This window comes from Lingula anatina, chromosome 1, assembly GCF_051362555.1.
Source record: "Lingula anatina isolate TDL-2025a chromosome 1, LinAna3.0, whole genome shotgun sequence".
Lineage (NCBI taxonomy): Eukaryota > Metazoa > Brachiopoda > Lingulata > Lingulida > Lingulidae > Lingula > Lingula anatina.
The window spans coordinates 57,957,376-57,973,222 of record NC_141767.1 but is presented as its reverse complement, the minus strand read 5'-3'; the positions used below and the strand labels follow the sequence as shown (position 1 = coordinate 57,973,222).

The 15,847-nt window shown below is 33.9% G+C and overlaps 2 protein-coding genes across 12 annotated transcripts in view; one reads left to right on the top strand and one right to left on the bottom strand.

Annotated features, from left to right (window-relative positions):
* Positions 1–270: 270 nt before the first annotated feature.
* LOC106178063 (nucleoporin 88-like) lies at positions 271–7,853 on the bottom strand. Its single transcript, XM_013561070.2, has 15 exons — positions 7,572–7,853; positions 6,771–6,940; positions 6,528–6,653; positions 5,988–6,242; positions 5,639–5,819; positions 5,195–5,366; positions 4,914–5,009; positions 4,449–4,530; positions 3,970–4,074; positions 3,593–3,739; positions 3,143–3,265; positions 2,249–2,395; positions 1,543–1,669; positions 1,262–1,374; positions 271–968 (listed from the first exon to the last, which is right to left on the bottom strand). Exons 1-15 carry the CDS (start codon positions 7,851–7,853, stop codon positions 905–907), a joined length of 2,190 nt encoding a protein of 729 aa, XP_013416524.2. The 3' UTR covers positions 271–904.
* Positions 7,854–7,956: 103 nt separating this feature from the next.
* Positions 7,957–15,847, top strand: part of LOC106178062 (protein CASP) — a 28,751-nt gene continuing 20,860 nt past the window's right edge. For 4 of the 11 annotated variants that reach the window (XM_013561064.3, XM_086994762.1, XM_013561061.3 and 1 more), the window contains exons 1-2: positions 15,280–15,420; positions 15,648–15,758. In XM_013561064.3, coding sequence (XP_013416518.1) covers positions 15,316–15,420; positions 15,648–15,758 — 216 coding nt within the window. In that variant the 5' untranslated portion in view covers positions 15,280–15,315. Of the gene's footprint in view, positions 8,131–15,116; positions 15,162–15,273; positions 15,421–15,647; positions 15,759–15,847 lie in introns of those variants that run through there. The other 7 variants (XM_086994790.1, XM_013561069.3, XM_013561063.3 and 4 more) reach the window with 5 other exon arrangements.

Genomic DNA, 15,847 nt, shown 5'->3' with positions numbered 1-15,847 from the left:
TTAAACACACACAAACATATAAAACAAAAATCATAATTTTCTTGAAACTAAAATATTTTTCTTTACTTACCAAAACCATTTGTTAAATTATCTATGAGCTAATTTTTGTATGTTTCTTGAAAGGGACGTAGTGTTTAATGCACTTTCTCGTTTTTTTTTTTTTTTAGTTTTTAACACGAAAATAGGTAACATATTTGTAGAGAATCAGCTTGGTCACTTTCTTACAATTTCAGAAATAAAGCCTAAATTAAACCACATACAATGCACATATGTAATTTAAAACTTTTATTATGAAAATACATTGCAAATTTCTCATCAATGTTTACATTTTTGACATATACATTTGCTGAAAAACGATATATCAACTTCACTAGGCTCCATATTCAACTGATAGTAATAACCTCAACCATTAAGTTACTTTTAAAGGTATCATATAGGTATCAACAATGATTTTTTGGGATATTTTTATGCATTTGATTTCATATCTTACTTGATGAAGAACTTACATCATCATATGAGCACAAAACTCCCTTGGAGTGGGGCAGTCTTGGGAACCATAACTCTTCAGACTTGTTTCCCCAAACCATATGTTGTAGCATTCACATTTTTTCTATAGAGAATATGGACCATACTTTTCAAAAACCCATATCAGAGGAAACAAATTGTACATACTGTAAAGGCTAGGTTAGTTTATAAACAGTTGTGCAAATGAGCACTGATGCAACAGTGAGTTTGTACATTAAACTTTTGGCATATAACTCTCTTTGTCTCGCACGTGTCAGTTAAAAGCCAGTGGCAACATCTATGGCAAACTTATATATTCTTTTGGCTTTCAATCATTTCCTTGGAAATTAAGTTTACATTTGCTGCCATTTCAGCAAAGAAATATTTCTAAATTGTTTTTTTAAATATCAAGTTTGGTTTTTAGCTCTCCAACTTCTTTGACAAGCTGTGTTATCTGGTCACCTCTGAAATGTACCAAAATAGGATTGTTGAATAAATAAGAAACAAATATAATCTTTTCTTATCTTAATAACATGTACTAATTACTTAAAACACAAATATGAAAATATAAGAAAGTGTTTATCATATAGTTACAAAATAATAATAAATCATACACATGATTTTAAAATGTTCTATAACATCTCCAGTAAACAATTTGCAGTGCAAACTTTTGAATTGCATTTACAATCTTTAAGTAAAACCTTTTCTCATAGGAAAAAAAAAAGTTGTCTAATTGATAAGTTGGAAAAATACATACTGATCTTTAAGAACGCTTTTCAATTGCTTTGTTTGTGAGCCACTAATCATTGGTCTGGCAGTTCTTGTCTGTCGTGACTTCTGCTGCTTTTGATAATTCATTTTAACCTTAACCTTCAATATAGAAAAGTAAACCCATTTCAAATATAAATAAAAAGTTTTGTAATTGAGAAATTCTCATAATAAAGCAATCTCCATATTAAAAAGAGAATGTTCATGTTTCAACCCCCAAACCAGCAAATGTGTGCCAATCATATAGTTTAAAACTAAAAATATACTCACCAAATCTAAAGATTTCTTAAAATAAGTAATTTTTTCTGACATGGCTTTAAGTTCCTTCTGCATATTTTTCTCAGCATCGGACAAAACTGGAGATCTTTCCTCTAATTTTCGTAAAATATTTTGTATTCTGAAATTAACAAAACTTTTATATAATTGCAGTTTTAAAATTGTGTTAATATACATAAATACACATGACAGTCTTCTACTGAACAAGGTTTGAGTTTATGATATTTTGTATCTGCAAAAGTCTCAGTTGAAAACTTAAATCATTAAAATTACTTATTACACTTCTCTCTGCTTCATCTTCAACCTGACATCTTTTTAAGAAATATAACACTATAATTCTGTGGATCAATTCCCAACTTGCCCAAGTTTCAGAGTCAACCTGAATTTGTTTTGCCATTTCAAATTCCTTAAATTCACTGAAGTTGGCCACAACAATCTCACATGGTAGATGTTTTATAACTACATCACATGCAATTCTATGGAATCATGAAATCCAAATGAGTGAATGAGTGTTAGCGATTGGCACAGTTAACTTAAATCAAACTTGCTTATAAATGTCAAGAGTCCAACCTGCACGTACAGAGGCTTGAAAATGAAAAAGCTAGCATGCACTGGATCCTATCATGTTTTTGATACATCTCACATAAAAATTGAAAATCGAGCTTTTTAACTGATGTCAACAATTTTTTTCTTTCTGTACCTAGAGAGTATTTCACTTTGTTTTTCCACACAATCTTCGTATCTTTCAGCAGATTCTCTGGCATTCTCTGTCAGCTGAGTTTGTAACATTCTGCAGTGATCTAGGTCCTTCTGCTGATGCTGTTTCTGATCTTTAAGTACATGTGCTCTAAAAGGATAAATAAAAAGCAAATATAAGTAGTTATATTTGTTCACAGAGGCACGCTGTTTGATTTTTTTTTTTTGTTAATATTGACATGAAATCTTGCACTTTGTTCTTTTGCTACATTATAAATAAATATTCTTAATGTCTGCATGGTTATCAATTTTTTAAACAAACGGAAAATTAAAAAAAAAACATATTATGATGGGACATATTTGTTATCAAAATATGTGATTATTTAGGTTAAGAAAAAGATAACATTAAATAATGGGACGGATTATCAAAACTGCATGTGATACACATAAATGTCTAAAATTGGTAAGTTTATGTAAAGTTTAAAATTTCAAGAAAGTAAAATATACAGTTTAAAGGTATAATAACTCTTCGTTTTGGCCAAAAAATGAATTTTCCTGGAGTACACAACAATTTTCCCATACTTACCAATGTTTAATGAATCCATTTTTACATTCAAAGTTAGTCCCTGGTTTTTTTCTAAAAAGTTTGGTTTTTTGTTAAAATCTCTTAAGAGATTATAACAGAGCATAGCCATCAATGGAGGTCACGTGGTCTAAAGACAAGCTCTAATATCAGAATAATAGCTGTAACTGCCGATTTTGTGGTACAACAGAAAATATTATACTTTTATGAGTTGTTCACAATGTTTTTATTGTGAAATATAGAACTCATATGAAGAGTTATTATCCCTTTAATGATGTGTCAAATAAATATATAATGACATTTTGAACACAGTACCGTTTCTCAATTTCCTCTCTGGCTAAGTCCTGCTTTTGAATGTATTCCTCTCTGAACACCTGTGTCGCCCTGCTCAGTAGTTGGAAACACTGTTGTTGTGTCAGATCTGTTCTACCAGCACTTCTGAAATTAAACAAAATATCTCAGGTTAGTATGTGTTCAGTTAAAAAAATACTGTCAGTAGTACATTGCATGAGCCACAAAACCAAAATGTCTCAACTGCTTCTGAACCAAGGACAACAACCAGTCTTTGAAGCCCATAAAGGTGGTGAAATTGTTCCAAGGAAGAGTGCAACACTTATGGCATGGTGATGACATGTAGAATCCTGCTGCTGACTAATCATTCATAGTACACAACTAATGTCTCCCTCTCTCTCTATATATATATACCCAGGCCATTAACTCATAAACATTCCAGTGCCCTATTTAAATTACAATTTGACTCTTTACCTGAGCAAGGGATTTGATGATTCCCTGCGTAATATCTTTCTAATGTACTGATCAAATGGCTCTCTCTGCAATCTTCTTAAAGGGGATGGAATTTTTTCACTGGCTAATGAAGACAATAAAGGTGGTGGTGAACTTCTGTAGCTGGTACTGAAATAAAAAATAAAAAAAAGAGTAAAGTTACTTTTGTAAACCAATATATCTACCATCTTCCTGAGATGCCGTCATGTAAAAAATAAGGGTTTAGGGAAATGAACTGTTTCCAGTAGTCTGTCACCAGAAAGAATCAGTGTCTGCATTACATGTAAATGAACACTTTATATTTAAAATCTTATGTTAAACTGTTTAAGATACCAGAAAATACACATAAAGAAACCTACACCAAAGGTACAGTTAAGCACTCCATTGCTGCTGTAAGTATTATCAGTGTTGTTCCCAATAAATGGTTGTCCACTATATCTAACCCCATGACTGGACAGGCAGGACTGAAACATGTATTCTTGAAATTTATCGAAAAAAAAAAAAAAATACACTTGGGGAGTCTAAAATCTAGCATGTTATTCAAAAATAAATATCAGTAGTAAATCACACAGTTCGGTTCAATAAGTTAAGTAAAACCAAGAATGAAGAGCATAACATAAAATTTTAAACTCATAATGAATTGTACATAACTTTTTTCAAGTCTTTAACTGGTTTCCTTTAGCATAAGTTAATTTTATCACTTAGTCAAATTTAACAATGACAGCATTAACCTAGATATAGCACATGCACTGGAAACAACTTTTAAAATATCTCATCAAGAACTGATTTTCTATATACTATTTAAAATGATAAACATTGTCAAATAATATGTAATTACCTTGAGGGCAAAGGTTTTGTGCAGATGATGTGTTCAACTACTGCTTCTTGCTGACCAACTTCAAGTAAAGATTCTGAACTACCTGTATGAAAAATGATGGGAAAATAGATTAATAAATAAACTGCAAGTACCTTTATATTATAAGTTGCAATTTTATATGATGAACACGTTTAATACAGCAATTGAAGACTGAATCACATGCAATCCAGCAAAGAATTTCATCAGTTACGTCAAGCACTAAAAGTTACAATAATAGTTTATTTCTAAGTTTTTAGATGTAACTCGAAGAAACTCTCATTGCAACTTTGGATCATGTAAGAATAAAACCATGTTGGTTTTAGAGAACAATAAAACTAATGTTAATGGAAATTTAATTCAAAGTTAATCAAATTCCCCTATGAAATGCCTAAATTTATCCCCTTTGCAAGATGATACATTTCAATAGTTTGACTGACTGATACTTACTTTCTGTAAAATCTTCTAGTCTGTTTAACCAAGGTAACACCACTGCATGTACCCCTGCACTGTGCAAACAATGATATCTGTCTTTTGTACTTGGATCTGAAATTCATATCAAAACTTTTCATCTCAAAAGCACATGAAATACACAGACATTCACATCAAAGCAATACATTAAAAATGGTCAGGAATAAAGGTACTCAATTTACTATACTGTTTTTTAAATGTGATCTTTGATGTTTTTTTCCCAAACCTTTGCCACCACAAGGATTTTTTCAACAACTCACCTGTGTGCAGCCTTATTGGGCAAGTAAAATCATCTTCAATCAGCTCATCAGTTTCCACAGCAACAGTAGTTAGTGACAGCTCCAGTTCCACTCTCTCATACACATACAGTGATGTTTCTGACAGTGTATCATATTGTGTGCTGGCTTCAGTCCCAGTCCAAGATACCTCAGACTACAAATATCAATAATAAATTGTTTTATTGTATTAGATGACATGTGATCTGATTATCTCTCATTGCAGGCATTAGTATGTTTCAGCAAGGTTAATTGAGCAATGTCTATTAGTTTCTCTCAAAACTGCCTACACCAGAAAAAAAGTGAGCCTTTCCATGTTTTATTCACATTTTAACAGATATAAAAAAAACTTGATTCACAATTCTGCTAATAATTGGTGTCACACTAGTTTAATAAAATTGCCCACAATATGTCTGTAAATGAACTTACTAAAGAATCATCATCCTCGCCCTTATTGAGAACCACACAGTGGTACAAATTACCATCACTTGTAGCTATAACTAGTACTGGTGGAGTGGAGTGGATGCACAAGAGAGAGCAGGCATCTGTACCATAGTTGTCCTCAGCAGGAGGATGCATGGTCAAAGGACCCACTACCTTAGATTTCAACCTAAAACAACACCAAAACAGTAAACTGCTTAAGTAGTCTAGATGCAAAATTTTGAAAGCCTTTGTGCTACTGATTTATTCTACTCATATGTGAAACAATAAGTTGTTTGAGGCTGCAAAGTACTTAAACACAGACAATAAAACAACTGTTCATGTATCACCATAATACCTTTTTGAACCTGCACTAGTTAAAACAGCATACACTTCTCCATTTCCACGAAGGAGATAAACAGGCCAAGCTATTTCTTTCTGTTCTTTTGTTCCTTTAGACTTCAGTTCAACAGCTGGTCCAAAATCAAAAGCCACAGCCAACTCTCCAAGTGCTGCCATTATTGATGCTTTGCCACCCGCAAGTGAATGATCATAGTAATCAGATAATGCAAAAGTTTGTTCTGCCTCATAAGGTTCTGCAATATTGAATATCCTGTAAGAAAAATGCACAATGAAAAATACTTTAGATAACATTAAAATCATTAACTACAAAAAAACTTTCAATTTTGTAGTCAACTGAGATATTTAAACAATGATGTAGGATTTCTGACTAATAACACAGTATCACAAGTAAAAAGATATCTAATATTTGATTAATTCTGTTTACATAAAGTATCTCCTTGGGAAATCCCACTGGAGGAGTTAAGTTCTGCTCAAAATCTGTTCTCATTCTTTTTGAACCACATCTAGTCTTTCAAAGAACTAAAGAGAAAAGTACCTAAGGCAATCATCAGATGTTAAAAGTACAAGATGTGTGTCTGTTTCACTTCCTGGGTGCCAGGCTGCCTGTAATAGCTTGATATTTCCACTGCTTGCAAAAAATCGTTCACCAATGTTGACAGTCCTAAAAGTGAAATCAAGTTTGAATAATGGATTTTAAAAGTAATAAACAATTATTTAACCAGGATATCATACTGCCATGATATGAAATTCTTATACAACCTTATTTTAACATGCTTACCGTGAATTGACTTTCTCCTTCCCCCCTTCAAAATCTGCATGCTTTCCCCATCTCCTTGGCATTTGCACTACTGTTACTCCTCTTTCTCCTATCAAAGCCAAGTGGTGGCCAGTCAAGCTGAATTCAATCCTTTGTACATCAAAAACGGGTGGATTGGTGCAAAGCAATGCCTGAAATGTATTATATCAATTGCACTTGTGAAAGAGCATCAGCTTATGAAATTACCACAATAAATATTTGGCAGATACCTTTACAAATCTTATACATCAACCTTAACATTTTCTTCTTTCTTCAGATAAGGTATTACATTCTAAAAGTCTTGCCTATGAAAATCCCTATGCACGGTAGAACTTCCCATACATAACCTAATATAGAAGGATGCGTCTGTCATTAATAAATATCAGGTAAGATACAGCTGCTGCTGCTATGATAAAGCTAAGGTAAGACTACTTGACAAGAGATACTTTAAATAGAAATTCTGGAAAACTAAGGCTTGAGTCGACAGTACACTACCAGCCTCTGTGAAAACATCATGCTAATGGCAAAAACTGCCAGAGAATGTTGCATGCGGTAAATCAACAATTTCTTTCAAACCGATAACATTATATTCTGGTGAGACAGTTAACATTAATAAAGGTAATTTACCTTCTCACGTCATATTCTAAACTCAGGTTGGACAAGTCTACTAAAGCCGCCACTGATATCATTTTCCCATTAAAAATCAATATTATAACAAATAATAACAAATAAAATTGTAGCGACCGAGAAAACGACTAAAACTAGCCAATCAGTAATAAATACCTGATACGCAGATGTTCTGTCGTTGTTAAGAGCAAGGTTTTTCAAATTCGTCGTGAGAATGTTGCTGTCTTCTGCATTCCATATAAAAATTTCGCCATCCTTCACTGTCAGTATGTCTTTTGAATCATTGTCATTCCTGGACTCCGTATTTTTGGAAGCTATCAACTCAAATAACGGATGTTTTTTCAATAAATTTCGCCAGTCCTCAATGTTACTGGAGGCCGCCATATTGGTTTCATCAACAAGTGTTACTCTTGAAACTCCCGCTAAACTATATCGCATTGATCAAATTAATGCACGGGTAAACTCTCATTCAAATGCATAATTACACGCCTCAACTGTTTAACTGCATTCGGGTCGTCCTAAGAGCTTCTCAACACACCAACAGGCGAGTTTAGAGGAAAAGCTGGAGGTAAACACAAGATTTGGAGGCTATTTTCGATCGTATTTTGTCACGTGACCAATCGATTAGCTCTGATGCCCGTTCACCAAGATGGCTGCATTAAATGTGCAGTCGATGTGTCAGTATTGGAAAGAGTTTGATTTACAGACACTTCAGGTGAGTAAGATTGAATTTAAACCATCAGAGATGTATACAAAAAGTGCAAGAGTTTGTTTTTTCGTAGAAGTTACGTCGATCATACTTTTAAGGCTTCGTTGTCTTTGTTTTAAAACTGTTCCGATCAGATTGATAAAGTATCAGGGAATAATCAATATGGCCGAGTGCTACGCTGGCACTCCAACTAACGAAAACCTGTAATATGCAGATAGTTATTGTGTAAATTGTTTTCTTTGAAACAACTCCATCACATTTGAAGGACTTCTGCAAAGTTTTGTTTGCACAAGTTTGAAAAGTTTTTGGTGGCAAATTCGAACAGCGGCGAAGTTTGAGAATGAATGGACAACGTAGCAGCGAAATTCGAGCCGACCCTTCACAGCAGTCATTTGTTACAGTGTGTAGACCGAATGATTGTCACATATTGATGATGTGGCTGGAATACCGGTTCCAAGATATTACTTAACGGCGGTGTATCTTAGCCTAGACTAATGGGCCCTTACTGACTGGTATCAAGCGAACGTCTTGTTTACGATTTAACGTGGGGAATTTGTTTATAGAACTTTCATAGTTTTTCTTCCTTCTAAGTTTCTTTGCGAGAGGGTATAGAGGGTATGGCTTTTGGTAACAATGTATTTTAAGCAGGATTTTTTTATTTAAGTGTACATTGTCACTTTCTGAATATCATTATACTTTATTACTGCAATGATGTACTGCATTTTATTCAAATATGACTTACATTAGTACATGTTTAAATTATGTTGATTTTGTGTAAATTTCTTGAGTTTTCTGAAAATGTTAAATAAAATATCAAGTTGAATCAAGTTGTTTCATTGGTAAAGTGAAGAATTTAAAAAAATGACTTAGATAACATTTTTACCCTAAACTACCCCTAGATGTTGTGATATATATTTACTAAAATAAAGATGAGTTGTCACTGATATTTTGAAATGAAAAAAATTAAAAAAAAAAAAAAAACAGTTTCCATGACATGTAGACCTGCATCTTTTCATTAAAACAAAAATAAAGGTAGGAAACAAAAACAACATTAATGCTTGTTATTCTCTACTCTTGAAGTTTTAGCAGTGAGCAATTTGATAATGGACTGCACATTACAATGTTAGTCAATATTGTGTTTCAGTGATAATGCTATATTGATTATTTTGTCTTTGAAATTACCATCGAGCATGAAAGCAATGAACCAGAGGACTAAATGAAGATAAAGCAACTGAATTTTGTGATGGTTTTTATTGGTTAAATGTATTGATCCCCATTACTTTTAGTGCTAGAGGTAGGTTCTTGATTCAGGCCTAGGAGAGGATGATACAGCTGGTAATAGCATTGTATTGATTGATGAGTTTGAACAGGTCCTAAATGCACAAACACACAGAGGAAGTAACCAGGGGAAGGGGAACACGGACTCTGATAAGCCTATTGATTGGTGCCAATATAGCCACTATTGAATTTGATCCTCTACAAATTTCAAATCCCTGAAGATATGGTGCAAGTGCAATTAGATACCATTCACTGTCGAAACTATTGGGATCACAAAGAAAATCAATGCCTTTCATCATGGAAATTGCCAACCTGGCTCCAACCCAGCATGTTGATTGATTTATTGAGGTAGAAATGGATTGGTTCCCATAGCTATGATGATAATGGTAGATACTGCCTGGAGGGAAAGGCGGGCTTGGAAGCACACACCATGCAATGTGGGAAAATCAGCACAAACATATATTGAATAGAAAACTCAGGCAAATTGAATTGCTTTATAATCAATACACTTACATTGATACTTCGTGAGTTGGAAAAAGGATTAGAATGAGGAAATACATAGATTTGATTGTCTTCCCATCTGTTAGCACATCAAATCTTATTTAATAGGTATTGATTCTTGTTCTGGTTAACAATCATACAACTTAACTGCAGCTGATGATCGACTTTCAGATGGGGTTTATTGAACAAAGAGTGATCACGTAGGTAAACCCAAATTTAATCAATATATCTATATTGCATACGGGCTCGCACACAGCGCACATCTTTCTAACAAGTCTGACTAATGCTACTGATCATCTTTCCACCTGTCATCTGTAACAAATGCACATTGCTAGATATTGATTTTCCTGCTGATCAACAAAGGCTATACGATCAGTGGGGTGATCAATCATTGAAAGCCCTGGGAAATAAAATGAGTTTTGGTCTCTTATTACAATTCTGTCTGATTAACCCAAACCAGCTGCTGCAGCTTGGTTGGTTTTGGGGCCCCCACTCAATTGTAATTGACTTCTCTTTAGTATTGAATCCTGTAGTATTGATCCAGAAAGATGACACACATTTGGTGACTATTGATTTTCATTAAACTCTGTTGCAACTTCATGGAAACTTGTCAGTCAGTCTGCCTTTCAACCCATTGCAGCTGCAGAACAATTGGCTGTTTCCACTTTTATGCATATATCATTGCTTATCAGTGCGAAGCTGTCATTATTCTGTCTGGCAGAGTCTCCATTTAGGACCATACTTCTCTCCAAATTGCTCTTTGATGATGTATTAAGATAACATTTGGTAATAATTTGGGGAGTTTTTGGCTGATGGATAACCTATTCAGAAAAGGAAGTATCAACACAAGAACCTTGTTCCTGTAAATATTAGTTACCTAAGATATGGATCAGGAGTTGTATTACCCTTGAAATGAAGTGATTTAAGTTAAACTCCAGTTACAGGTGATTTGGTTAAAAACTTTCATTTGATAACAGACTTGTTGAAAGTGTTGACATGAAGTGATAAAATAGCTTTGTTTATTATGTGTCTTTTTTCATTAGAAGGATTGGCTTGTATTTAATGGATTTATTTGATTTGCAAAAGATTATGCTAATAAAAACCCTTCACTGAAATAGAAACACAACTTATTAAACAAGTTTTATTCCGGACATTGTGGTAAGGAAAAACTCCCACATAATTTGTCAGCTAAACCTGAAATATACATTCATGTCTCTTATTACCATATCACTTAGATCATGTCATATGTATTTTCCTTTTTACCAATACATTCAACACCCCTATCAATTTCCTTGTGGCTGTAAAGTCGTAACTGTAACTTGTACCAGCCTGTCCTGACCCACTTATGATTAACCATTGTCCTGTGAAACTAGTCAACATTTATTGAAAATTGATAGGTTGATGGCGATATTGGTTGTGTTTGAATTCTATACATGTAGCAAGTCATTAACTGCATACTTCAGGCAGGGAGATTCCGGAGATAACTAGGAATGATTGGTGTCTGGTGCCTACAGTTGTTGATGAAATGTTATGGATTGTTATCAGTTCGGGGCCAGCAGTTAAAAAATGAAAATGGGGTTAAATGTGTATTCCTTTTGACAAAAATGAGTGAGGCACAGAAAGAATCATCAGTACGGTTGGTTGATCACCCGACACTGAACCTAGACAAACTCGTTTTCTTCGTGACTATCACCAAATTCCAGATAGGGCCTAAATTGTTTTCACTATTCAATGGTGGGTGCATCAATCTTCAGTCCCTTTCAAAAATTATAGCCTGGAGCTTGGCGTGCAACTCTAAAAATATGCTATTGATCAGGATGACTTGGAGGCTTGGTTGATTTATCTCCTGGTCCTGTCATCCCCGTTTGTTTGTGCGCAATCATGTGAACCCGGGTCACCACTTTCCCTGCTTGCTCACCTGAGCGTTACGCTGAGATAGTCCTGATTGCCGTGATGTTTTCACTCGATAGGGATGAAAACACCATAAATTAAGTCTGGTGAAAGGTAAAGATCCATGCACCAGTGACATTACTGATAAAACCAGTCCTGTCGATTGATGTCAAAAGGCCAATGAATAAAGTCATAAAACAAATGCCAAGAGAAATGATGCTTGGTAGATACAGATTATTGTCATCATAAATCTGTAGATGGATATTTTGGAAGATAAAAACTTCTCAGTCTTCTCCTTCGAAGACATGATTTTTTCATCTGTAGGAACACATTGAGTAAGATCAAAAGAATGATTCACCACATAGGGTTGAACTATCTGGCACCAACCCTGGCACTCTGTCAGAGTGAGATATCGCCCTTTAGACATTTGTGTAGTGTAGCATGCTGGAGGAAATTCCAATTAGATTCAGTTATTTAGTTGAGCACTATCGAGTTATATTGATGCCAGCTCTGACTGAGTCTGTAATAGGACATGAGCTCTTGATTGTCTTCCAAAAGTTATTTATTATCAAAGCTTACTCTGACCCAAATTTCTACTGCAAAACCAAAACCAGGCACGCTCATGTCATACTAGATATTGAAGCCTGTCAGCAACTTGGGTGGAAAACCTGAGAAAGTTTTGCTCTGTAGTTGCTCCGAGGATCAATATTCAATAGAAAGCAGCTTGATCTGCCTGCATGCATGCATCCTAGTGTGACAGAGTTGTTGAAGCTTTGGAAAATGATGGCAATATTAATAACATTCAAATCAATTATTGATCAATGATAGGAGCTTTAATTATGGAAATAGAAAGCATAAGCCATTTGCTGACTAAAACTCATTGATTTTCATCTGTTTTATGATTGAAAGGGTTCTTTCTGCAATTACACTAATTCAAGATTTTATGTAGCTATGCAAGAAGGAGCATCCTCCCTGATCAATCTTGGTGCTTTGTTTTGCACAGAAAAAGAGGATGCTATCTCTGTACATTATTGATTAATGTCATTGATTTTTATATTCAAATAGATGGTGTTTCAGTCTGTTATTGGCATCTTTGAGATTTGCTGAAACCAATGTAAATCTTTCAATACTTGGAGAAAGAAAAAAAAAATTGTCAGCAGAAAATGTCAGTGGAAAATGATATGCATTGATTGAAAATAAGAAATTTATCAATTGTGATAATTTTGAATGGACCAATCCATACTTTGCATTTAATTTTCAACCATGCCCCAAGCATTTTCTTTTGATATAAGAAAGTGAAAATGTTAAATTTTTTTTTTATTTGTTCAAAATTTATTTCATCTGTGAAAGAAGTTGACTAGCCTGTTGTGTATAACTGACACTATGAAGTTATCTCAGACTAGACAGTGGATGGTTTAACATCATCTCTGTTAATACTTTTTCATGTTCAGTCACTTGTTCACCTTTACTTTTAGAACCTAATCACATGTGACTTTCTCTCTGTAACTTGGCATAATTATTAGAAATTAAATGTGTCTTAAACATCCTGCCAACAATCAAAGCCCTCCCGTTTCCTTTACAACATAGAAGATCAAAGGCTTCAGATAAGTGTTTGGCTTAAAGGTAGACTCCACCAGTAATATGAGGAACAATGGGGTGTGTAGAATTTGGAATGTTTATCAATTTCACTGAAGCCTCTACCCATCTTTCTCCATGATCAAGAGGAACACTAGTTCTATATAGAACCATCTCAGTTACATGGATCTGTGTAGTACAAAGACAGCCTATATGTTGATCATGTACTATCTTCATCACAATCATTTAGTGAAACAGAACACAGCAGCTACTCAAAAGAGATTTCTTAAGAGTAATCACTGATAGAAAGTAATGTATGTATCACCATACTTAATGAGCAATTGAAATAAAATATGTATCAGTCAAATAATGATAGTGTGGCCCTGTTACTTAACTATCTAATGACCATTGACTTTCTATCAGATAGGAGAACCAGTTTTGGACATAATAACTGAGCCATGCATGGACTAATGATGACTGTGATAAGTCTGAGCTAAATGATAGGTCTTTTCAACCCAGATAATTGTTTGATGTTCTTCCACATTGAATTTTGTCTTTTCTATGGCCTTTGTAAAGTGAACCTCTTTAACTTGAAAATTTGGGTTTTTGACCATATAACCACAAGATTTTATTATTTTACACTCCCATTTGAAAGATTATTATTATTATTATTATTATTATTATTATTATTATTATTATTATTATTATTCAACTAGTATGGAATGAAAAAAGAAATTGATTTTTGATAGAAGTAAGTTTTAAAAAAGGCATAATTACAATTTATTTTAAAAGAGAAGGAAAGAGTGAATTTGATTAGAGAACATTAAGAAATTAGAAACATTTAGACTTCACTTTATGTAAAATGCTGAGATGCCTATGGGCTTAAAGTGAGTGAGAATATAAAAACAGCCTGTCATGCAGGGTTTTTCCTAAAGATGTTATGCCCCAATAAATCAGCATGTTGTAGTGAAATAAACTCTTTTTCTTCTGCACATTAAAGTGTTTTTGAAAGTGCATAATGATGCACCAGCCTGTACTAGGCATAGGGATAGTATCGATTTATCACTCTCACTGGTAACATTCATGCATTGAATTTTAAATTATCACTACAACAACAAAATCAAAACACAGGTATTTCCTGGTGTGACATTATCATTGTCTTGATTTGAGGTTCACTTAATCATGAAGAAAAATGCAAATTGGCACTGTGGAAAGATACATCATCTGCATATTATCTGACTCACCTTTGGGGTGTATCATTAATGTAACAGATCAAAATCTATGCTAGAATGAATTTACAATCAATTGCTAAGATAACTGTGGGTTTAGAACTAACACACACCTCTGTAAGTGGTATGTTATCAGAACTTGGTATCAAGCTACCAATTCTATGTTGTGTATGTAAATTCATAGAACTGATCATCATGCTGTTGAATCTGCCAAAAAGCTATTGTATTGATTTCCCTTCTGATAAAAAGAGATAAGAGACAGCTTAGCCTGGATTGTATTGATTGATCTCTGCTCAAGAGCACTCTTTGGCATTCATTAATAATATTCTATTGTAAAGAAGAGAGGTATACATAGCAGATACGAGACTTAAAGTAACCTTTGTGTGATATGAAGCTTTCCCTGCTTGGATAATTGGCATGCTATACACCAGTCAATCAACTATTATCACTGACTACATCAGAAATTTTTGGGGGACTTGTTAAAAGCAGAGTTCCAAGTCAATTACAAAGTAGGCGAGATGACTGTGATACAGAATGCCCCTAGATCATTACAGGTTCAATTATGTGAGTCTCTCATAACTCGAAGCCATTATGCTAAATAAAGGTGATTTATTTTTGTAAAGAAAAACGCCACCTGTGTGTCTGGTGCATTGATGTGTGACTTATCAGATCTAGCTGACTAGCAAACCTTGAGTGGTTTGATGTAACTCTGGTCAGTATGATCAGTGATGGTCATTTGGGAAACACTCTCCTGACCAGTGGCTTGTCAAAAAGTGGAAAATATAGATTTATTGGTAAATTTTCAGGTAAAATATGTAGAAAGGTAAAAATATGTAGAAAGATATTGGTCTAGAAGAAGAGACAAAGCTTTACAAAATCATACATTAAGGAGTGTGTGTGATTTAAATTAATTAATAATCAGCTATTGAATTTTTTAAAATTTTTCATCTGTTCCTCATTGAATGCTTATGTTCTTAATTGTATGATGTTGGTCTTTTTTGGGCTGTGATATGATACTAGAATTTCTGATTTCTTTTTTCTTATTTTCAGAAAGATTTAGATACCTCAGCCACAGACTTGGCCAGCCGACAAGATGAAAGTGACGCATCAAGAAAAAGACTAGTGGAACAAAGTCGAGATTTCAAGAAGAACACACCAGAGGTATTCATTTTCGATCATTTTGAAAAGTTTTTTCCCAGTTTGTGAAATACAAAAATGCCAAGACTACATATCTGATCATGATATCAGAG

Bases quoted from the DNA above. Each gene is read 5' to 3' on its own strand.
- LOC106178063 (XM_013561070.2), bottom strand. From the start codon at position 7,853: ATGCGATATAGTTTAGCGGGAGTTTCAAGAGTAACACTTGTTGATGAA. The intron at 3,266-3,592 runs GTAAAGAGTCAA...GTTTAATTTCAG, and splicing joins TCATCAAATCCCTTGCTCAG to AAGTGCTGGTAGAACAGATC. The intron at 2,396-3,142 runs GTACTGTGTTCA...TTATCCTTTTAG, and splicing joins AGAGAGGAAATTGAGAAACG to AGCACATGTACTTAAAGATC.